Source organism: Nanorana parkeri, unplaced genomic scaffold, assembly GCF_000935625.1.
Source record: "Nanorana parkeri isolate BGI_ZX_2015 unplaced genomic scaffold, ASM93562v1 scaffold1728, whole genome shotgun sequence".
NCBI lineage: Eukaryota > Metazoa > Chordata > Amphibia > Anura > Dicroglossidae > Nanorana > Nanorana parkeri.
Window position 1 is genome coordinate 270,863 of NW_017307996.1, and position 23,779 is coordinate 294,641.

The 23,779-nt window shown below is 41.7% G+C and overlaps 1 protein-coding gene across 1 annotated transcript in view; it reads right to left on the reverse strand.

The window, feature by feature from the left end:
* Window positions 1-23,779, reverse strand: part of LOC108799448 (alpha-2-macroglobulin-like protein 1) — a 67,398-nt gene that overhangs the window by 31,520 nt on the left and 12,099 nt on the right. Inside the window, exons 7-19 of the mRNA XM_018571303.1 lie at window positions 22,874-22,961; window positions 20,625-20,781; window positions 17,829-17,943; window positions 16,028-16,134; window positions 12,209-12,373; window positions 10,155-10,376; window positions 8,704-8,773; window positions 7,569-7,714; window positions 6,567-6,722; window positions 5,579-5,743; window positions 4,199-4,318; window positions 3,636-3,709; window positions 641-866 (exon numbers count right to left, since the gene is read on the reverse strand). Of these exons, the coding sequence (XP_018426805.1) occupies window positions 641-866; window positions 3,636-3,709; window positions 4,199-4,318; window positions 5,579-5,743; window positions 6,567-6,722; window positions 7,569-7,714; window positions 8,704-8,773; window positions 10,155-10,376; window positions 12,209-12,373; window positions 16,028-16,134; window positions 17,829-17,943; window positions 20,625-20,781; window positions 22,874-22,961 (1,811 nt within the window). The remainder of the gene's footprint in view (window positions 1-640; window positions 867-3,635; window positions 3,710-4,198; window positions 4,319-5,578; window positions 5,744-6,566; window positions 6,723-7,568; window positions 7,715-8,703; window positions 8,774-10,154; window positions 10,377-12,208; window positions 12,374-16,027; window positions 16,135-17,828; window positions 17,944-20,624; window positions 20,782-22,873; window positions 22,962-23,779) is intronic.

Here is a 23,779-nt window from a genome sequence, read left to right on the forward strand (position 1 = left end):
GCATGTGGCCTTATATGGTGCAGGAGAGGGGGGCGCACGCTTGGCACCCCTTTCCTGCTTTGTCGGCTGCTACTCGGATCAGGGGTCTAGTAAAGGATTTTATAGGAGACCCCACATTTTCTGTGTGCTTTTTTGGCACTGGGGTCCCCCCTAAAATTCCTTCCAGATATAAAGGTTCTGGTATGAATTTAAAAATAAAAAAAAAACAAATCTTTTTTTATTGTTTCTGTGGACTTTCAAAAGTTAAAAAGAAAAATTTCACTTTTTTTTCTAACGTCACCTTCCTGCAATGAAAATTTGATTGCAATTATCTAACGCATCCGAAATTAATGAACAATTGGGATTCGTCTGAATCCGAATAACGAAACAAATTGACTTTCAGACTCAAAACCCGAAAAACAAAACAACGAAAAATCCGAAAGGAAACAAAAAGGAATATTTTGCTTGCGAACATGTCTAGTTTAAAGCACAAAGAAATGAGAAAGGGTCAAATGTGCAAAGCTGATAAAGTAAGGAAAAGCAGTAAAAATATCAAATCTGACAGACAGGTGTAGCTGAATGTTAAAAGAAAAATGCATTCTCTCATTGCTATTCCCTTTGCTAAGGAAGCCCCGTACAACATAACCATGGTTTTACGTACCATCATACATTCCTTTAAGTAGTTATATACCATTGCCGTGATAGTGAATTTTTCTCCTTGTACCACAGAGTAAGGCATGATCAGCTCAATAAAATAGGGCTTGAATGCGGTGAGCATAACATTACTTATCTCCCCAAAACCAGACTTTCCCAAGCAAAAGGCATCTGTGTCAAACTTTGTGATACTATCTGGTGTGGTCAGATTTAGCACTGTGCTTCCATAGGGGCTGTAAAGAACAAGAAAGTGTCAGAGCCAATAAAAACACACTAGTCACAATGCTACAAACCACTGGCCTAATGTCATTGCCTTTTAAATGGCATGTGACAATATAGTGTAGAAACAGATCTTTAAAGATGATGCATTGAATGCGTATTTTACTCTTTATGGTGCTACCTTGACAAAATTGTGTAACACATTTAGAACAATATTGCCCTTTGTTTGTATACTGTATTGCTACATGATGTATCAATGGCATAATTTTAAAATGGAACTCCAGCCAAAACAATTCTTATAGCATTTGGTAGAGCTAGGAAGCTCTGGTTTTAATTTCTGCCTGTTGGACAGTTTGGGTGATTCTCTCCCATGTGTTCACGGAAGAGAGTGGAACATCTACTAGCTGGGATACCTGTTCCCATGACCCAGTCTAAGTTGGACTTTCTGCTCCCTTTGGGGAAATGTATTCTTACTTCCTGCTGTGCCTCTGGGACATGAAGCGAGAGTCTCTACCCAGTGAAGATACAGATAAATATAAGACTCAACAGAGATGGAATGCATAAAAAAAGCAAAAATATTTTGTAGCTTTGGATAGAGACAGGAATAGTTAAGATCATCCATCATTTTTTTTTGTCTGTGTTCCATCAGGGAGATTATCCTTTAATTTCTGACCCAGAGACAGAGCAGGAAGGAAGGCGAGATCTCTCTAAAGTGAGGGGGCACTAGAACAGGTTTAGCCATTGGAAGATTTCTGCTTACCTCTTGCTCCTGTAACAAATCAAAATGTTGTATTTCCCATCACTTTTTTATACATTAGAAAATCATCACCAGAACAAATAGTTAGAGTGAATCTCCCCAGTGCGGACATTGGCAGTAATAAGCAGACAGTGGTTCTAACCCTTATACATTCTATTCAAAGCAAACACAGGTTCAGCTTTACATACACAACAGTAGCTATTATAGGTACACAACAGCTATTACATTTGGTAAACAGAAAAGCCCCTTGTATATCATTCTCTGATTATTATTTACTTTGATACTAGGCCCTGACTTTGTTTGACTGCATAAATAAGCCCTGCCAACTGTATTTCTACTGTTCAATGAGACAAAGGCACTCTTGCTGGTCAAATGGATGGTTACTAGTGGAGCCAAACCCTGACATTAGAGAAAGTCAGCCAGTAACAACATTAACCAAATCAGATGAGGATTTTCTGGCTAATAAATACAAAAGCTTTTACAATTTTAAAGGAGGGTAGGTTCACTTGAGGGGCCGCTAAGTTTCCTGAATCATTGCCCTCTTAGTGGCATGCCAATATATTTTGAATATCAATGAGGTTCAATGTTGATAAGTGTAAGGATCGTTCTTGCCAGACCAACCTGCTGACCTTTTACGAAGAGGTAAGTAGAGAGCTGGATGGGGGGGGGGGGAATGGACGTAGTGTACCTGGACTTTGCCAAAGCGTTTGATACTGTGCCACATAAACGCTTGTTATACAAGCTAAGGGGTATGGGCATTGATGAATTAGTGTGCACGTGGATAGAAAACTGGCTACGAGAACGTGTACAAAGGGTATCAGTTAATGGCACTTTCTCAGACTGGGCGGAGGTCGTGAGTGGCGTACCCCAAGGTTCGGTGCTGGGTCCCATGCTTTTTAACCTATTTATTAATGATATAGGGGAGGGAGTGAGAAGTCATATCTCAGTGTTTGCTGATGATACGAAAATTGGGAGGGCAGTAGACACAGATTTAGACATTTTAACATTACAGGAGGACCTGGTTAAGATTGGGGAGTGGGCAACTGTATGGCAGATGAGGTTCAATGTTGATAAGTGTAAGGTAATGCACCTTGGAGTTAAAAATAGGCAAATGGACTATACACTCATGGGTATGCAACTAGGGAAGTCTGAAATGGAGAAGGATTTGGGGGTCATTATAGACCGCAGAATGAAGAACAGCTTGCAGTGCCAGGCTGCTGTAAACAAGGCAAGCAGAGTCCTATCTTGCATTAAGAAGGGAATGTATTGCAGGGACAAGTCTATAATTTTGCCTCTTTATAGATCCCTGGTTCGGCCACATCTGGAGTATGCGGTCCAGTTTTGGTCACCAATACTAAGAAAAGATGTCCTTGAGCTGGAAAAAGTCCAGAAGAGGGCAACCAAACTAATTAAGGGGTTCGAGGATCTGAGCTATGAAACAAGGTTGTTAAAATTAAATATGTTCTCGTTGGAGGTAATCCCCGGGGGCAAGTGTGTAGCACTCCTGCTCCATTAGGCATCAGGTGTGGGCCTTGCTGGGGAGGTTCCCTGTACACACCTTCCATCTCTCTCGCCTGCCATTGGTTCCCGAGGAAGGAAGCCTCCTGGTTGCCTCGGTGACCGGGGGTGGTCCTAACTCCCCTGGCTATAAAAACCTGGCCTGAGCTCTGGCTTATTGCTGAGTTATTCCACCTCATGGTGTGACATACGAAGCTCCCCTCCTATGTGCCTTGTTGCCTGTTTCCTGAAACCTCTGCTGACCTCCCGTGTACCGACCCTGGACTGCCTATCGTTTCTGATCCTCTGCTGCCTTCCTCGACCTCGGATTACCCTCGACTACATTGGGGGCAATCTCTGGATTGCCCCCTTGTTACCTAGCCTTCAGACCCTGCCGGCTGCTTCCTGCCAGTGGGTTCCCTCAGTGCTGCTCGCCAGCGGACGCACCCGATATACAATGAGCACTGTCCTGTCTCAAACATCTTCAGAGGTCCAATGCATTGCATCAGTTTTCATTGGCCATCCTTACCCCACAGACACCAAATCGAACAACCACGTTTCTGGAAATAATCTTCTTATTATAGCCTTCTTGACCTCATTCTTCTTTCCTGATTTTTTGGGGAGATATAGAATCCAGGGATGTGTGTGTATATATATACACATAAACACATATCATTTAGCACGAAGAAGAAACATGGAATGGAGATAAAGACACCACAGTTAGTAACATGAGAATAAAATTGCTTTTGGAAACAAACAATGGTAAACATGATAGAGGTAAAGACACGTGATATATTAATCTGATACTGATATTAAATCCACTCAAAACTGATCAATTTTTTTTTGATTGGTGAGAGAGAGAGAGACTCTCCTTTGATTGTAGCAATAATAGGCACGAAAAAGAGAGCAAACCACTTATTGTACAAAGTGGCCCTTTCTAGTCTATATTTTGACCTGTGCAGATTTGCCTTGTCAGTCTCCAGCCTGTATTAGGTTCACCCACTGGAGTCCACTTATAGGCTAACTTAAAAATTTCCAAAACTAATAATTTTCAAAACATAAGCATTCTTGTGTCAAGTGTTACATACGAACTGAAGCATTCTTCTCCAGGGTATTTTCCTTTTTAGGGGAAATGCGCTTTGTATAGTTGGGAAGGGAGCACAGCACCGGCTTTCGGATCTTGGTGTTTGTAAAGACCTTCAGATTACTCTCCTGTGGAAGAATGGTAAAAGCAAAAGAGATTAACATGATGTTACTGTTCCATTCTGGTATCCATACAATTAAAGTTGTAAAAAATAATTTTGGTATTTGATTTGAATGTTTACTGTTTGCACAATTATTTCTAAAAAATGAAGGCATAAAATGTTGAGACCACCCTCTGGATGCAACTAGCTCAGTGTACCATGCATGAAGAATGGTAACCCGATGGAAAGGGAGCGTGCGAGTGTGATGTCCCCTTATATGTCTATACCATCCACATGCCCATCTTCATTGTGTTTGGTTTTAAAGGCTAAATAGGATGTATATGAGTCTACCTACCTTTGTTTAAAAAAAAAATGGTTTGCACTCTGTAGACAACAGTGTAATTAAATATATTATTCACCCTCTCCACTTATTCTCCACCACTTTGAACATGCTTGCTGTTTAAAACAATGTGTCCCAGACACTGTCCCCTGCTATTGGCCATGTGGTTATACACAATAATTTGTTAAGGATTTTACTATTTTTGTGTGCTGGTTTTCTTTTATCAGTATATCAGACCTGAAAAACTGACAGGCAGACCCTATCAGACAATTCATGTGAAAGGGGCCTCACAGACAAGAGATAACAGTCAAGCATTTTGATAAGATCGATCCCGTCTTTGGCTATCTTCCCAGCTGTTCTTATTTCAAAGGGTGGGACAACTGATTAGGTAGGTTTGAAAACCTGTGCCATTTGATATTGTGCCCTTGTTGACCCACAGCTGCACATTGAAGAGCTACATTTAAAAGTTTGCAGAGTGTTAAGCTTCTCCTTAAGGCTATTGAAAGCTTAAGTGTTTTAAAGAGTCTCCCAATCAACAATGCTCAGTATTATATCCTATACTTATTATACTATTGTTAAAGTTTCAATAAACTCAGGAGATAAATCTTAAAAATGCATTCAAGTACCTTACCTATTGACAAAAATGCAGCTTATTTGTGTAATACTCGGCTGTAGATCCTCAAATCATCTCTGAATTTGTGCTGATCCTGTCCTTCCTTCTGGAGACGGGCTACTTTGGTTCTTCATGGTCCCTTCATGTGTTGTAAAGTAGCCACCACTTCAAACTCCCTCATACAATTAGTATCACTTTAACATATTGTTATATTCCATTTTTTTGTTTCTTATGTATTAATACTAGTATGAGTTGTTTGTTTATATGTGGTATTTTGTTTAAAAATGTTTTTTTCAGATGTAGAACCCTTAGACTTTGTTTTTTTCTCAGTTTACCTTGAGAAGTCTGTAAACATCCGGATGACTATAGTACCAAACACCTTCATGGATCTCTGGACTTGGATCGTTCTCATTTCTTAAGCAAGGATATTTTTCAAAATCCTCAATTTTATACGGAAGGCCACGTCTGTTAACTTCAAGGTTATGAAATGTATACATGATCTTAGTAGAGGAGACACAACAAAATATAAAGACATGGCTAGAAAACAGTGCTTCACAGACAGTACTGTTTTTTATATGAAAAATAAAGCCACAGCTTCCCATTAAAAAAATAAAAATAAAAAAAAAATGAAAGAAACTTGCACACAATATTATCTAGTCTCTAGTGTCATCAAACTTTATTACAGTTATTTAAAAAAAGCTGGTTGAATTAGTAAAGTAAAAAAATATTAAAAGCATTATTCCAAATGCTCATGCTTCTCACTAAGCAGTTATACACAAAAATGCTTTTACAGATTACAGAACAAGGAAAACCAGTAAACCGGCAACAGGTTCATAAACGGTCAAGGCTCATTAATGCACATGGGGAGAGAAGGCTGGTCCGTGTAAAGACTCACCACTTGGCTTCCCGATTAGCAGGGAAGCCGTCTCCATGCTTCTCATTACTAGGTGACGAGAAAGCATGGAGCTGGCTTTCTGGCTAATCAGGAAGCTGTGCGCCGTGTAATGACGCAGCACCCGGGTTCCTGGTTGTCCGGGAATCTGGCTCCATGCTCCCTAGTCACGAGGCTAGGTATCGGAGCATTTGGGTGAATACGAGTACTCACCCAAATACTCGGCATTTTCACCGATACTGATAATAGTATCAGTATTGGTGTATCCCTACTTTAAAGGAAAACTTATGATTTGTCCTGAGTTAGCAAAGCACATGTTCAGGGACAGCTTCAGAGCTTTCCATATTCTCCTGCTAAATAAGTCAAGGTTCTATAAATCATTACAAATATAACAAGGTATTACAGTTCTTAGTATTATTATAACAACCTACCATCATGGTGGGTAGATTAAACTTCTCATGTTGCTTGTGAAGCAATACTCCTTTATCCACAGAGCGCACAGAGCAAAATGATCCAGACTCTGCTTTTACTTCCAGGCTAACCATCTCTCCTGGATGGACCTCATCTTTAGAATATTTGAGCTGAACCTGTAATGCAACACACAAGCAAGATTTGTCAATTAATACAAACATTAGGGATGTTCCTGCATGGAAAATCATAAGTATTTTTTTTACATTTTACTTTTAGCTAACCTTTTTCTAACTCACAGACGATCGCATGAAACGTGCTTGAGCAGTGATCGTGCCTCGAATGAGGCCAGATATCTAGTCTAGAGATCCTCAGTATGTGACATAATTCTAGTCAATTACCACTACAAAATAGCACTTCCCAAAGTTTTCAGCCAGGTGATCTGAGACCTCACCCTCAATTGACTAGAATGATGTGTGTGCATCATTCTAGTCAATTTGGAGCATTTTGTCGGGTGAGCTATAAACACCAGAAGAGGTTGCACTAACACTACAGAGTTAAGTAAGCAGCTGGGGTGGGGTGGGTTGGGAGTAGTGCAGTTTGGCTTGAGGGGTGCAATAAGAAATGTCTAAAGTAGACTTGTTCTTTAAACAGGTACTGTATATTTTATGGGGGTTAATTTATAAAAAAAACATTTAATTTATACGGTAAAAACATTTAAAAGTACCACATAACACTTTTAAAACAAGAACACCTTTCCATGGTCAGAAATCCACTTGCTCACCCACTGCTCCCCGCCTCAATCTACAACGGACATAAGGTCACATTTTCAAAGTTTTTTCTGAAGATAGATAAAACAATACAATATCTAATAAAAAAAGATCCAGCTGCTTGAAGGTTTAAGGGAAACAACCATCTTGATTTTTATTACAAATACTATTCAGGATTTACATTGCGCCAACAGTTTGCACAGCACTTCTTGTTTATAAATGGATTATGGAATATAAACATGTCAGTTTTCTCACCTTATTGTTTGGACACATTGGCACTTCAAACTTTGTTCTTCCTGCTGCAATATCTCCATTTAGCAGAACAGTGAAAACAAGAATGGTGGCTTTTGGAAACAATTCAATCGCTTTACTGAATTTCAAGTGAAATGTTCCATGTAGATCTGCAGGAATTAAAACAATTCACTTTTACATGTTTCTCTTGCAGTTCCAGGTTCAGTCTACCTGAAAGTGTTTTTTTGTAGTACCTGGTGGGCTGAGTCAATCTCTGACTTCTTATATGTTTTGGATACTCCAAAAGTGAGATCTCTGTGTCATAATTTACCAAATATATTCCTGTACATCTGGAAATTTGGGGATTCCTGTCCCCTTTTCTGCCTTCTAGCATGTTTTGTTGCATTTCGAATAATATAAAATAAATTCAACAGGGAGAGGCAGAGCCTCTCATAATGGATACAGCAGCTATGCAGACCCAGTAAAAACCAAGCGCAGATATATCATGAATAGAGTCCACAAAAGATGTAACAATTCATCAAGTGGCCTAACTCTCCAGTGAAAAAGTGAAATATCAGTATCGTACCTGATATACAATGGTGAAATATTTGACTGTTTGGTAGATACTGTAGAAATAACTGTTATGGTTATTTTCTGGTAAAATCCTAGCAGCAAGATTGCTGGATTCACATTTCCAGGTCTGCATAACTGCTGTGGCCATTGCACAAAAGGCTTAAATTATATTACAGAGAATGGTACAGGAGGAGAGGGAACACTGAACAATATTAGGTCTGTGGGATAACAACCAGGAACTAGGACGAGGAGTTCTTGCCTGATCTCAAGAGAACTGGTTACCTGCTGCAGTTGTCATAGGCTCAATCCATCCTCAGTCTGCCAGATGATTATCTGGTGTCTCTCAGTCCAGTGCCCATGTGCACATGAAATAAAAAAAATCTGCAATAATAGGACTGCTGCTGCTCCAACCTCCCTGTGCTGCCAGAAGCATACCTACAGTGCTACTTTAACATCTACAGGTCTGATTTATAACAACCGCCATTGCTACCAGCCCCAAGAAAGAAGGAGAGAGGCAGCCTCCAGCATATTGCCCTGGAATGGGGTAAGGCTGGTTGCAGAGTACATATTGTATACACAAACTCACCAGAGGCAGCTGGCTGTTCTGTAATATCCAGCTTATATTCTCCAACAGACACAATTCCTTTTGACATCAACTACAGGATCAGAAAATCAAAGCTTTTTAGTTTGCAAACTGTACATTTCAGAAAAAAAAAAACACTACTGAGAAATTTGTGAATTGTCTTTATGCACCAAAAGCTTTAAAGATAAACCCCAGGCAGATATAAGACACACATTAGACCAGCTCTGTATTCATAATTCAATTATTAAATTCATTTTATACTGCAACCACTACAAGTACCTGAATCTGATTTGTTATCAGTCACCTTCAATCCCTTGTACAGCAGCATTCAGATTGGGAGGGGGAGAGGCCGGATTTAATAATGCATTCTGCATGCTAAAAATTTGAATGTCCTGACAGCAGGCTGGGAGTAGAGAAAAGACACCACTGTATTGCTTTAAAACAGTAACAGAGGAAGTGGTGACATCTGCCTGGCTGTGCTGTCTGGCAGGGCTTTGTTAAACTCAGGAATGGATGGAGAGAAATATCAATCCTTTGGTAGGAAGTACAGATATATTTGTTTCATCGTTGTATTGAAATTTGCCCGGATTACAGTTTTCAAGCATAAGGAAGGCCGTAGTGTGTAACAAAAATAATGTCCAAATGCCAGAAGATTCGACACTTGTGGACAGAGGTGGGGAATCTTACCAAACAGCTTACAGGGATTGATGTTCATGACAACCCGTCTGCATGTCTCCTACATGTCTCCGGCCTCTCTAGGAGGCGCTATAAGAATTCCCTTTTACTTCACTTGCTTAATGCGGGGAAGTTGTGCATTCCGGCTCTTTAGAAACAGACTGCTACACCAACTTTATCAACGTGGTACTCAAGGATTGCGGAGATAGAGCGGATGGAGAATCTCACTGCCTCTTTGTACAATCGGGAATGAAAGCTTAATCGTACTTGGTTTTATTGGCATGAATACCCTTTTCCAGGAATATGATTCAACCTCTCAGTGACCTAATGCTTGAGGGGATGGGGGTGGCTGCTCTTCCCAACCTGCACTCTTCTGTTCTGTACCCTCTCTCCTTTTTCTGACTATATGTTTTTCTTGTCGGGCCGTCTGGCCCTTGGCGGTGTGTTCCTTGGCCTGCTCTTCTTTCTGCATACCTACATTATCTGTGTGTCTTTACTGTCCTATTTGGCTGATGTTCTGTGTCTGTGCTATAAGGAAGTAATTAACTGACACTGGGATAGATTGTATTGTGATTTTAATCTACTGTGCCGGTCAGGCTGTATCAACAAACTGGCGTCATTCTGATTTTGTATACTGTTCCTTTCATTTATATTTCAGTTGTATTTCTTGCCTTTTCGGGATTATAAATAAAGAATATATAAAAAAAATGATGTCCATGTTGTAACCTGGCAACAATTACTTATAAAATGTTTTGACTAAATATATCAAAAATACTCACAATGTAGAAGAAGGACTGATGGTCAGAATTAGGATCCAGCTTCTTTTTATTGATGACATATTCCACAGTCACCAATTGCTGGGTGTCACACATAGAGAGTCCTTCAACAGCCAACACTTTCAGGAAGCTATTACTCTCCGAATAGAAAGGATGAAGCCAGGCATATGCATTACTGGCCTGAGTCTTTTCTTTTTCCTCATCCTCTTCCAAGGAAATCTTTCCCTTAAGATAAGAGAACAGATATTCACTACTTATTTGTCTGTAAAAAGCACTGAAACTCCACCTTTAAAGCCCTTCTCCAGCATAAAATGATCCCAGGATTCTGATCAGGAGTGACATCAAGGCTAAGGGAGAGTAGGGACCAGCGGTCTCAGATGCATCTGTACCGCCAGGTTAGCAGTTCCCTCGCACCCGGGAATGTGACCCAGAGAGCAGACTTAGGTGAGTATAACTAGCTTCACCTGGTATAAAAACAAAATTCTTGCAGTATGGGTTAGAGGAGGGTAGTAGTGAGGGGGTTCATATTTTGGGTGGAGTAGGGCTTTAACTGTTTTTCTGCCAGAGATGTTTTTTTGCACCCATGTTAAAACACATTTTAAGCCTGAAGATTAGTTAAAACCCCCCAAAATTAAATATTTTCTGAAAGCAGAGACCCTGGAGATTAAATTGATGTTAGTTGCAATTTTTATTGTCACACGATATTAGGGTTTAATAAACCCAAATGTTCAGTAAAAAATGCATTTAAATTAATATTTTTAGTGTACCCAAACACAATACTGTATATTACCCAAATTTTGGGTACAATTTAAAAAATGATCTTGCATCGCGTAAATAGATACATGTCAAGTCTTAAAATTGTGCTTACCAGTGAATCAGCAAAAATGTTGGTACCCAAAATTGTCCTAAAACGATGCTTTAAAAGCCTTTACAGGTCATTTGTTTAGAGTTAACTGAATTATTGCTCTGACTCCGGCATTTTCGTAGTAAATAAACACAACACACAGTTTTGACAAGTCCTTTATTAATAATATGTTTACCATAAGGAGCAGAGTTGTCATTAGCGGCCAGTGTTTGGCGAGTGCGGACAAAAAGGCAAACAGATTTTTTCTTTCATCCGGTTGGCGGCCATCGTAATTTAGGGGAATCTAAATTATCGCTGGACAACATAATTGAAGATGGATTCACATCATGGGACTTTTTTTTTTTAATTAATAAAGAACTTAACAAAACTTTGTGGTGTGCCTATTTGCTATCTTAATGTTTATTTGGTGAATGAGTAGGGGTAACAACTACCACTTACTCATTAATGGGGGGACGCGTCTGGGTGCCCCCTTCATTACAGAGGCACCCAGATTCAGATAAGCCCCTCTGCTCGCAGACCCCCAGAACCACCAGGCCAGGGATGTGCGGAACAGGCCCTTGTTAAGGGCAAGTGGCCTGGCATGGTGCATGAAAGGGGGCTGCACAATTGTCTCCCCCCTTTCCTGCTCTGCCAAACTGTTGCTCAGATAAAGGGTCAGGGTCTGGTAAGGGATTTTGGAGGAGGCCCATGCTTTTTTTTTTTTCCTAAAGGGTCTGGTAGTCATTTTGGGGGACCCCACATTGTTTTTTTTGTGTATTTGTTTAAACATTTTTTACGTTTAACAACATATCAGTTCATTCCAAGTGACATTTGGACAAAATTCGGATGCATCCTTATATCGGAATTGCAGTTTTTTTAATCATATTAATATCATATTACTAAAAAGGAAAAATTGAGCATATGCTTACAAATACATCATAGCTGAAGGAGCCTTTTCCGCAGCCCTAAACACCCAATCAATCTGGATCAACATGCAGAACAAATATTGTATTTTCATCTAGTTTGTATACTGAAGGAATAGAATGTTCACTTAGCCCAGTAAATTTGTGGTCACGACAAATACCCAATTAAATGAAGGGAAAAAAGTTGCACACAACTAGATGATTCATGTGAACACTGGGATGGGTAAACATTGTGCTCCTTTAGTAAATCAACCTCATTGTTTTAGAGCAGAAATGTCTGTTCATCTTACCATAATAGATACCATGTCCTCCCATGAAGAGGTATCCAGGTTGAAGGTTGCCAAACCCAATTCATTTGTCACTGCGGTCAGGTTCAAGTCTTCCGCTTCAAAGCCTACTACTAAGTAAACCGTTTCATTCACTTTGGGGGATTCTTTTCTATCTTTGAGCATTAGCTGTGAAAAAACGTGAAGACGTATAAGTAACTTCATCCCATCATGGTCAAACAATAAACCAGAAGAGAAATTCTCCTGGTATTTTGCTAAAATAAAAGCCTGTACTGCTAATAGTATCAAAGACATACTTCCGTCATGGGCGTACGTTGTTGTGGCTGGGTCTAATGTAGCAGGTTGTCAAGCCCCGGCAAACCATTCTGCCCTTTTAGAACCACCACAAGTTGAAATCAGAAAATCTTTTTAATTGTCCTCATCTAAGTTTTATCTAATGCAGTGCACATATGGATAACCATGGATTAAACTGGCCTGCAGTTTAATTAATACATGCGTCCATACAATAACAATACAATAGCTTCATATCTGTATCTGAGAAAAAAAAAAAAACTAATTGCATTGACAGCCATTAGCATCTCCTTATAATTGTATAGCTTGGACTAGAAATAAGAAAAACGGCTAGACATTTAGTGCTACAGATAAGCACATACAATCTTTTTTTCTTAGATAGATTTTTATGTCTACACATTCACTATATTACCAAAAGTATTGGGATGCTTGCCCAATGTCGGAACCCGAGCACGGAGACCATAAGCATCTAGGGTCCATCCAGGATGACAAAAAAAATCAGTCTTTCTGAAATAAGCAGTAGCAGAAAGACTTTCACTGCCTGAACCAGATCCAGACAATGGGAGCACATTTCCTTTGAGTGAATTGGAGTCAGACAGAGGGACAGAAGAACAATGTCCTGGTTGAAATGAAATGTTGAAACCTTAGGCAAGTATGAGGTCCTTAACCCCAACCCTACCTTGTCCCTATGCAAAACCAGAAAAGGTTTCTTGCAAAATAAGGCCACCAATTTAGATCCTTGGCTTGCAGAGAAGATGGCAACAAGGAATACCACCTTGGGGGTGAGAGTATATGGGTTCAAATGGCGGTTTCTGAAGTTCAGAGAGAAAGCAATTCTGATCCCATGGAATCACAGGGGAAGGGATAGATGGACGGAGGGAAAGGGGGGGCGGGAGATACATGAGAGACCCCAATGCTCAAATGTTTTAATGAAAGAGTGAGATGCCAACAGTCTGTGAAGCGTGATAAAAGTGGCAGAAATGTGGCCCTTCATAGTGTTGAGAGCCAATTGTTGGTCCAAACCCAGTTGTAGGAAGGAGAGGATTCTTCTCACTAAGAAACTCCTAGGGTGGAAGCACTGAGACTCACACCAAGTATGTCTCCATGTCTAATAATCATGGGAAATAGCCATCCTAGATTTTAAAATAGCAGGAATCACAGATTCAGGTAACCCCTTTTCCTTAGAACTTGGGCTTCAACAGAAAGGCCATTAAAGCCTGTGACCGTGAAGCAGAATGGTAAGTTAATCCGTAAGACAGATGATTCTGATGATTTGGCAGAGCTCATCAAATGTCCAGCAGGAGTCATACAAAGTCAGAGTAGCATCCCCTTGGGCTTGGAGAAATGAGGATCACAAAATGACCTCCATCTCAATCCTGTAAAGCAGACAAGAAAAATGATTATGGGGAGAAAAGGCCTAGAACAGTGATCCAAATACTAGAGCATACACTGCTTCTGCTAGAGGATCTCTGTACCTGACGACAAACCTGACCAGTTTGTTGCTGAACATGGAGGCTAGAAGATACACATCCGGCATCCCCCACCTACATCATAAGTCCTGCAACACCTCTGGTTGTAAGAACTGTTCCCCCAGGTACAGGCACTACCAGCTGAGGAAGTCTGCCTACCAATTGTTTACACCTGAAATGTACATGGTGGACAAGGCTGAAACATAATATTCTGTCCAGGACAGGATCCGATCTTCCTCTCTTGCTGTGATTTGACAAAGTAAAGTCACAACCAGGGTTAGGTGAAGGGCAGGACCCACCAGCTAGAACAGAGCTGTAGAAATGGCTTCCAACTACTTATCAGTTGGGATGCACCAATACCGGTTATTCACTATCGAGTACTGATATTTTTTTTCCGGAACTCGCTGATATCGAATACCGATACCGGTTTTGTGTGCCCCGATTATCAAGAAGCCGGACGACGGATCATGACCTGCCTTCCTAATTGCCTGGGTAGCCGATGTTCTATCAAAAGAACACTGGCTTCACTTCCCAGGGCTGCCTGGCTTCCTGACCATTCAGGAAGCTGGGTGGTGGGTTATGAGGTGCCGCCCAGCTTTCTGATTGGTAAGGAAGCCAGGCTGACTAGCAGCAAGTGGAGCCGGCTTTCTAGCCAATCAGGAAGCCTGGCGGCACATCATGATCCGTTCCCGGCTTCCTGATTGGCTAGGAAGCCAGCTTCACTTGTTGCTAGGCAGCCTGGGCTCCTGACCAATTAGGAAGCTGGGAGGCGGGTCTGTTTCCCGCTCTCCATCCTGAAACAATTTGCCATGGTCCCGGGTCCCGCAGAAGAGAGGGGAACCCCAAAAACCACAGTGGGGAGGGGGGCTGCTGGCTTGGAGGGAGGCGGCTGACAGAGGTGGGCGAACCAAGGAGGAGGGGGGCGGCGGGGGGGAGTGGGATGGAGCAGCAGCCTGATTACAAGTAAAGTAGACTGCAGTAGAGTCGCCAAAATCACTTGACTGGCTCCCCCTCTTGCCTGAAGCAGGGCTAAATGTAGAAAAAAAACACTCGCCTGCTGTCAGCTCCTCCCCCCTTGCGGATGCTGCAGCAACATCTGGTGGGCAGTCGGAGAACTGACACTGGTGTGCTAGGAGAAGGCTTAGGAGCCTCTCATGTAGCACAGCAGAGGCACGTGGTGACCCACTCAACAGGGGCTTGTGACCCAATTTTGGGTAGCGACCCACAGGTTGAGAACCACTGGGATGGAACATGCCTTGTTAAGGCGGAACACTGCCAGATCCACAGTGGGAATAGACCACTTTTGCAAAAATTCCTCACCAAATGGATTCAATGCTAATAAGCACTTGGGGGAGAAAGCAGCATATCAGGATGGAAAAGTGGGTGCAAAGGAAAAGTCTTAAAAAGTTTTAAATGACCCAAAATTGGAAACTGCACTGTCCTCTAGTACTGCATATTATATCAATTAAATCTGAAATGGTCTCCTTAATTTGTGAGTTGTAGCAGTAGAATGCAACTCCTCATGGCAAGCCCATCAGTGAAGGACCGGAGGGACTCAGACAGACTTTGCAACCGATGGCTCAGAAGCTGCTAAGTCACAGTCAAATTAGGTGTAGAATCTGCAGAAGCAGGCACGGGAGTGAACTTCTGGCCAGATAGCTACAATCAGAGGCAACTTCTAGCAGAGGTGTAGAGAAGAGTCTTGAGTGAAGAAAAACAATCAAACAAAAACAATGCTATCAGAAAAAAAGAAAAAAAGGTTAGTCTTTAACACAGGAGAGCTATAAAAAAAGACATCCTTCCCCCTAGTAGACTAGCAAAAATACAAAAGAGGCATACTGGAAGTTGCAGGGGTTATCCTGGCTGGCCTACAGTTTTTTTTGTTTGCCACAGTCTAATCCTCCTGTATAACCCAAAGGTTAAAGAAAACTCAACTTTAAACTTTGGTCTAAAAGACCTTGTAACAATAATATTTGGTATGGTTAGAAAAAAAACCCCTTAACTGAAAATACACTTCTGAAAACCCACTGCCACAAATGAAGTCAACTGTAGACATCTTTACCTTGACTGTTAAAGGAACTCCTTGCTGGTAAAATTCAACTTCCTCAGAAAATGCCAAATATTCAACAGTGCCCAGTCTGGAAACAACTGCCGAGTGTTCTGTGTTCCCTGTTGGAAAGAACCATGTATGAGAATTGTCATAGGTAAATAAACAGTTATACAGGACTGTTATACAAAGAATACACATTAAGGCAAAAACATGAGCCTACAGAGGCTTTGTCCATGCATATGCCAGTAAATAATATCAACTGGTTAAAATAGCATTATCTGCACTGGGCCATAACCAGAACAGGGATCTGCCTATATTTTTACTGACTTCATAACACTTGAACTTGACCCTTTTTTGGCTCTAGAAATATTCTAAGCATTTGCAATAAAAAAAGTTCATAATAATCCCCCATGAACTCTTTAAATGTCTCTGGCACCCATGCAGAGAATGCCTCCACCACCGCCTATATGATGGACCACACTTGACATCAAAAGCTATGTTACTAAGCCTTGCCAAAGCATCCATAACCCGACAGACCTCTGACCAAAGAAGAACTGAGATCTGCCAATATTTATTAAGACTGCAGCAACCTGACCTTTTTATGGCTATAGAGGTTTTTTCTAAGCACATGCCGTGAAAACCTGGAAGAAAACAAATATTCCTAAAGTAAGAATCCCTATAGGACATTTTAAGGTCTCTGGAAATCATGTAGAGAGTTCCTCCACCATTGCCTATGATAGACCACATTTGGTATCAAGCAATGTCACTTAAGGCTGGCATCAGTACTGTGAGTGATCAACCTTAAACTACACATAGATATGACTGTGTTCGCCACCAGAAATAATTTTTTTGTACAATGAGCACTGCACAAAGTAACATAAAATAAGATAATTTGCTCTTAAAACACAGGTGAGATTCCCACTTGATATAAACAATTGCTTTTAGGTACATATAAAAAGCCTATTAATCAAAGAGAGGGCCAAAAATTCTAGTTTTACAGATCAATTTTTCCGCCATGTTTGCTCTGAAAGATATTTTGTACAATCGGGAGATATATTTAATCCTAAATCACCCACTATTGCGATTACTGTAGTATGCATATGGGTAGCTATACAAATTCAACAACCGATCTGACGTAATTGTTAAAAGTTAATAACCTGACAGGATTTATAGTCCTCCCCTACTCCATCCAAAACCATAAAAAAAGTTTGACTGTTTTTCACAACAGGCTCTATTCTGTTTACACCCAAGGTAACCGTAGGAAGCTCTTGTCTAACCTTCATCGAAAGTCAACCGCACGTTACAATCTCTGTACAATCTACTTGGAATTTACCAAAAGTTCTATAATGTAAGGGTCTGCCTTCAACAATCTATTAAATTTAAATCCAGACAGGCTCTTGCAATAGTTAGTTTTTGATAAAACAACAGTAAATTGCTAAATCAGTCTGTAACATAAGAGATCAGTTTTAGGCAACTTACACAAAATAATCGATAGCAATTCCCAGCAGTTAATGGTACACCTAACTAGGTAATCCCTTTTTGGGTGAACTTTGAGAAATTTGATCAGCTGCTAACAAGTTAAAAGTTTCTGGGACCCAGGTGGGGATATCTCTCCCCAGGAAACTGGATCGCCCATCACATAGATCACTTGTTTTTAAGTAATGATCATAGTGGTGGTGGAGCTGGGAACAATAGGGGAAGATATACCTCTGTGCCCATTAATTTGTGCAACCATTAAAGTAATAGAACATCTTTCCTTGTCTTTTAAAACCTTGCAGTATTAGCATTTGAAAAATGATGGTCTGATCCTCACCTGTAACCTTCTCTGTCATTAAAGCCCTGACTTTTAAATGCTGCGAACTGTCAGTCTGAGAGATGTTGAACAGACTGAGGTCAAATGTCTTGGATATACAGCCTTTGTCATCAGTCTAAAACAGAATAGAGAAAAATGTGCATACAAATCATGATTCACCAAGATGTCATAAGAATTGCAGATCTTTTATGCAACATTTTTAGTTCTAGTTGAAGTGCACTAGGAGACATCTGCTCAGTACGCTGCCATGGATTGCTGATGCCCATGCTAAGTGTACAGAACCAACGCATACACAATTAACATTGTACTTCACCCCCTAAGGTAGCCCCTAAAAAAGGGTTTACATCCACTTGTTTATTGCTACCCTTGAGCTACCTAAAGTAGGTAGGTTGACACTCCAACTGCCAAAAGGATATGTGTTATGGAATAAACCTGCATATTTTTTGTTGTGTTCTGCCCAAATAGCAAGCAATTGAGCTGCAAGTTTGAAAATGACTTGCTAAACTATTGCAGACTTGCCAAACATTACAATTTGGTTGCATGTGAATGCTCCAATGGCTGTATATTCTAAAGGGATTAGGCAATATGAACCCATATTTAGTTAGGGAGTTGGAGTAGGGAGTTATGGAGCTATTACTGGAGAACATGTTTCTTCACCAACTGTAAGGACTGTGCAATATACATATATTCCAAGAGACTCATTTATAGAAAAGTAAGGTAACTGGCCTTTGCTCCTACCATGAAGTGGGCTTCCAGGACACACAGACAATAATGTCAGTATCAACATTTTTCTGAGGAAAGCCTTCTTTTATACTTTTTCCAGAGAGAGACTTGCACAACATGGCCATTAAAAAGTTATCCTCCTTTCCCACAGCAGAAAACAAATACTGTTAAACCCATTTCAGTCATTGTACAATCGTGCTATAATTGCACGTGTAGCCCCTACTGCCCCCTGCATGTAGGCAGTTGCCAGTGACAGGGCAGCCTAGCTGGCTGCAGGATAAAGTGGGTTAATAAGTGTATATAACTACTTTCAGCGATTTTTATATGTTTATATGTAAATATGTTCAGCACTGTTTAGCCTCTACAATTGTCTCCAGCACCATTTTGGAGAAGCCTGGTGTCCTGATTGGACAGGAAATCTCAGGAGATTTGGTCGGCCATTTTGGGGTGGTTATCTTATATAGGAAACACAACCACGTTTGTAGTCAGAACACGTGTGGATGTAGACAGGGACAGAGACCCGCTTGTGAGGGAGAGTCAGGAAAGTGCAGGGAGAGTGTTCCAGCCTGTGAGGGATAGTTCAGGGTTCCTACGGAGTCCTGTATCGGTAATCCGGGCCATAGGAAGCGACTGCCCCGTGTCCTGCCTCACCTCGCATGGGGAGATGCCTTCAATAGAAAGGGTCGTAAGAGACTTAGTTGATTCAGTCACTTCCCTCCGGCAAGAAGTAGCAGCGCTGAGGAGCGGGTCCGAGCAACCTAAGGCTGGGATCAACCCACTCCGAAGGGATCCCGATACTGACCGCAGATGCTGGCAGTGTGGACGGTTAGGTCACCCGGCCAGGAAGTGTACGAGACGGGGAGCCCAGAAAGTACCACACCATCCTTTAAACTAGAGGTTCCTGTGGTGAAGGGGCGACCCGCAGGAAATGTTCATTCACGGCCCCAACGTAATCCTACAATGATTTCTGGTTGCCAGTGGCGACGGTACTGCTCAACGGACGACCGGCCAGATGTCTGGTGGACACGGGATCAGAAGTCACTACTATGGCCTATTCATTCTACCAACAACATTTTGGGCCGACCCCAACTCTAGACCCCTCGGGGTTAAGGTTGAAAGCTGCTAATAACCTACCTATTCCAGTAGTGGGGGTCACCTGGATGTCTATGAAGGTCTATGAGCAAACCCTCCCAAGGGTCGGGGTTGTGGTGACCCGGAATGCCTCCTTCCCAGAGATTCCCGTGGTGTTGGGCATGAACGCCCTAAACGAACTGGACTTAACCCGCCTTCTTCGGGAAGCTTCAACGCAGGTATCCGGGCAGTCGGAACCACAGCTGCAGAACCTGATCAACGCTTGTCGGGCTGTGCAGACACAGCGCCAGAGCATACAGAGAAAGTGGGGTTCGTCCGTATACCAGCCCGTCAGCGGGTTATTATACCCCCACATCGTGAGTACCATAATCTTCTTCGTCCCTGTGTGTTCAGTGCTGATTCGCTAATGGGCAATCCCGTTCCTGTCTTTCCTCCATCTGCTAGACGGGATGTCAACCAGGAGATCCTCAACAGTGATTCAACAGCCTGGTGCCTGCCTCCTCTGCCGGCGGTAACCAGGTACGTTATACCCTGAGATTGAAATGTCAGCCCTCTATGCCCTTTGGGTGTCCACCTCAGGCCTCTGGGGATCAGGGGGGTGCTACACATGCATTATTGCGTGACTAAAAATCACCCTCCCGTTACTGTGTTCCCAGTATTAAACCACATGGCAGGTTCCTATATCTCTTGAGCACTCTACTGGTGAGGTCATTAGGAGGGGATTCCACTCCCCCTGATATTCTATATTATGGAGAAAGAAACAGGAGTCGCTGGAACACACATGCATGGTGGGAACATTGAAAACTCCCATGTGGGCATAAAAAGTAAAAAAATCATGGCAGTGATAACTCACTGTTGGAGAATCTGAAGCAGACAAGAACTCTAGGGCTGACTTGAGACACCAGGCATCACCTACACATAAAATATCACATTTTTGTGACTAGACCTCTTAAGCTATTGTATTTCTTTCTGATTCCTCACCTGTATGTCCTTTATGTGTATGCAGCCCTTTAAGTCGTCATCACTGGCATAAAGAATACCCTCTGTATCATCGGCATAATTCAGGAACCATGAAGGAAGCATAACTTTGCAGAGAGAGAGGCTCATCAAGCCAATGACTGGTTTCCCATAGGTGTAACTGGAACACAGAGAACTCCAATGAAATTGAAAAGCAGTGCATTATTTAACCCTTTTTGCACACATGTTAAAATGCAAATTTTAGGCCTGCAGATTACTTAAAACCACCCATAATTATACATTTACGAAGGCAGAGGCCCTGTAGAATAAAATGCTGGCAGTTTCATTTCACATTTCACATATATCAGATATCAGACCCAGGTTTTCAGTAAAAAATACATTCAAATGAATTTCAGTGCACACAAACGCAATATAATACCAATACAATTTTTTGGCAAAAAAGAAAATTTTAGCTTACGGCGTGTAAAATCATATCAAACATATCAAGCCTCAAAATGGTGTGCACCCCTGAAATGAACAAAAACTACGGTACACATAATTGCCCATAGGTGACGCTTTAAAAGCAATTACAGATAAGAGTTGACCATGAATGACTCCAGCATGCATGGCAATATCATATGTTAGCGCACCCAATGCGTGTTTGCCTTTATATGTGTGGGGACATGGGGTGCTTTTTAATTTCATTTGTGTTTTTTATTTGCCACCCATATGGAAGCAATCAGGCGGCTTTACAGCCACTGTCAACTAAAAAGCCCACACTTTCTAGATCAACAGGTGTTTTTCTTTACTTGCAGTGTTCTTTTAAGGGATAAAACATAGCGACATGTGCATATATTGGGGAGATATACTGAATATGTTCTCTTTTTTTATTTTCCCATGACAAGGGGGGAACCCTCCCAATGCCGAGGGCATGTGGCCTGGTATGGTGCAGAGAGGGCGAGGGCGCTCGCTTCTCTCTCCACCCCCCTTTACTGCCCTGCCAGGCCTGTGCTCAGATTAAGGTTCTGTTTGGGAATTGTAGGGGGGACCCCCATGTTTTTTTCCTGTTTTTTGGGGGTGGGGTTCCCCCTTAAAACTCATACCAGACCAGGAACCAGACCATACCAGACCTAAAGGTGTTGGTATGATTTTCTGAGGGAACCCCAAACTTTTATTTATTTTTTACTCTTTTGCAAACTGTAAAAAAAAAAAAGTTAAAAATGAAAATTCGCTCATAACGAAAATTTGTGTATACATACTACCGATAACGAAATTAACGAAAATTCGCATTATGTCCAAATCTGAATCCCGAAACGAATTGACGTTCGGACCCGAATCCCGAAAAATGAAATAATGAAAAATCTGAAAAAAAACTGAAACAAATTTTTGGCGGGCACACATGTCTACTACATCCTGACTACTTGTTTTTTTTCCTTTTTCTTTTTTGGTCCCAAAGGGAATTTTTCATGTCGCATGTTCCCACTGACTGCAATGTTTGGGTTTGGTGAGTGGCACCACCTGTCAAGTGCAACATGCTGTATAAAATAATCATGCATGTATACGTGCCTAAGTGGCCGCTATATCAGGTTGGCTATCGGAGAAGGGAGGCGGCGAGGGCATAACATTTTTGGCTCAACTGCCTGTCTTTTATGCCCCTTTGCCACCAGTGTAAACAAGGCCTAACTGACAAACACAGATAAACACTGTCAAATGCAAATTGTGACTGACATATAGACTATGATAACATTCATATCTTGAAGACAGGCCTAAATGTGAACAGCCTGTGTATTGTATAAGCCTTCCTTCCATATATATAGCATATCAGAATGGACTATTTTTGTAGGTAAACTTGCACACAGCATTTAGACATTGTACACTTACGGTATTCTTTTTGCCTGTCTTCCCTGACCTAAACGATCCCACTCTCGCCCTTCTTTGATCTATACTTACTGAGATCTGAGAGGTGCTACTCTGCTGTTTGTTGATATCCCCACAATTCTCTCTTTCCTGACCATGACCTGCTGGGAGAGGACCCCATAGAAGTCTATGGGGCTGTAATGTGCAGGTGCAGCCAGCAGAGGGAGGATTGCAGTGCTTGATGTAAGCAAAAGCTGAAGCTTGCCCATCGAATCTAGGTAAGTACAGATCTGCAGAGCGGGAGGGTGGCATTGATTCGGTCAGGGGTGGGGACAAAAAGGATAAGTGCACTTTGTTTTAAAGTGCACTTATCCTTTAAAGCAAAATCATAAGGATTATAATGCAATTACACTCACCTGCTACATGCTTTGACTATTACAGCGTCATCTGTCATCACATCCAGTATTGATGGGACCTCAATATTAATGCTGTATCTCCTCAGGACTAAATGGAAATATAAATATGACATAATTTCCATATAACTGCTATATTGTCTCTGAAATCAGTACTGAGCTGCCCAACATAACACTGATATATCACTTTTGGCTGACTCTCCCTTGCACCCTATATACCCTTGTGACTAGGGTGATACAGGGGTGTGAAAATTAAAAAAAACTTGTCCAAGGGCTAAAGCGGGGGCCAAATCTACTTGTCCTTCATGACAATCTACTTGTCCCAATACAAAAAAATAGTTTTAATCCAAACTAAGGATGCACCAATACCGGTTTTTCGGTATCGAGTACGAGCACCGTTTTTTTGCTTTCGGATCTCGCCAACACTGAATACTAATACCGGTGCTTCCGCTGGCATGGAGCAGGCTTCCCTGGTAATCAGGAAACCGGGCAGCAGGTAATGACATCCCGCCCAGGTTCCTGATTGCCACGGAAGCCAGCTCCATGTTGTTTGGCCTGCTTGATTGTGATTGGCCGGGAAACCTGCTTCCCGGTCAATCAAGAAGCCGCGTGGTGAGTAATGACCTGATTGACCGGGAAGCTGGCTCGATGCTGATTGGCCAGGAAGACGGCTCTCCAGCCAATCAGCAAGGAGCCGGCTTCCCGGCCAATCAGAAAACCAGGAGGTGGGTCATTACTTGCCGCATGGCTTTCTTGATTGCATGGGAAGCTGGCTCCAAGTTCCCCTACGGCACTGCCAGTCAGAGGAAATTTTCATCTGGCCGTAAGTTCCAATATCGGGGAAGGTATCGGAGCATTTGGGTGAGTACGAGTACTCACCCAAATATTCGGTATCGGCACTGATGCTAG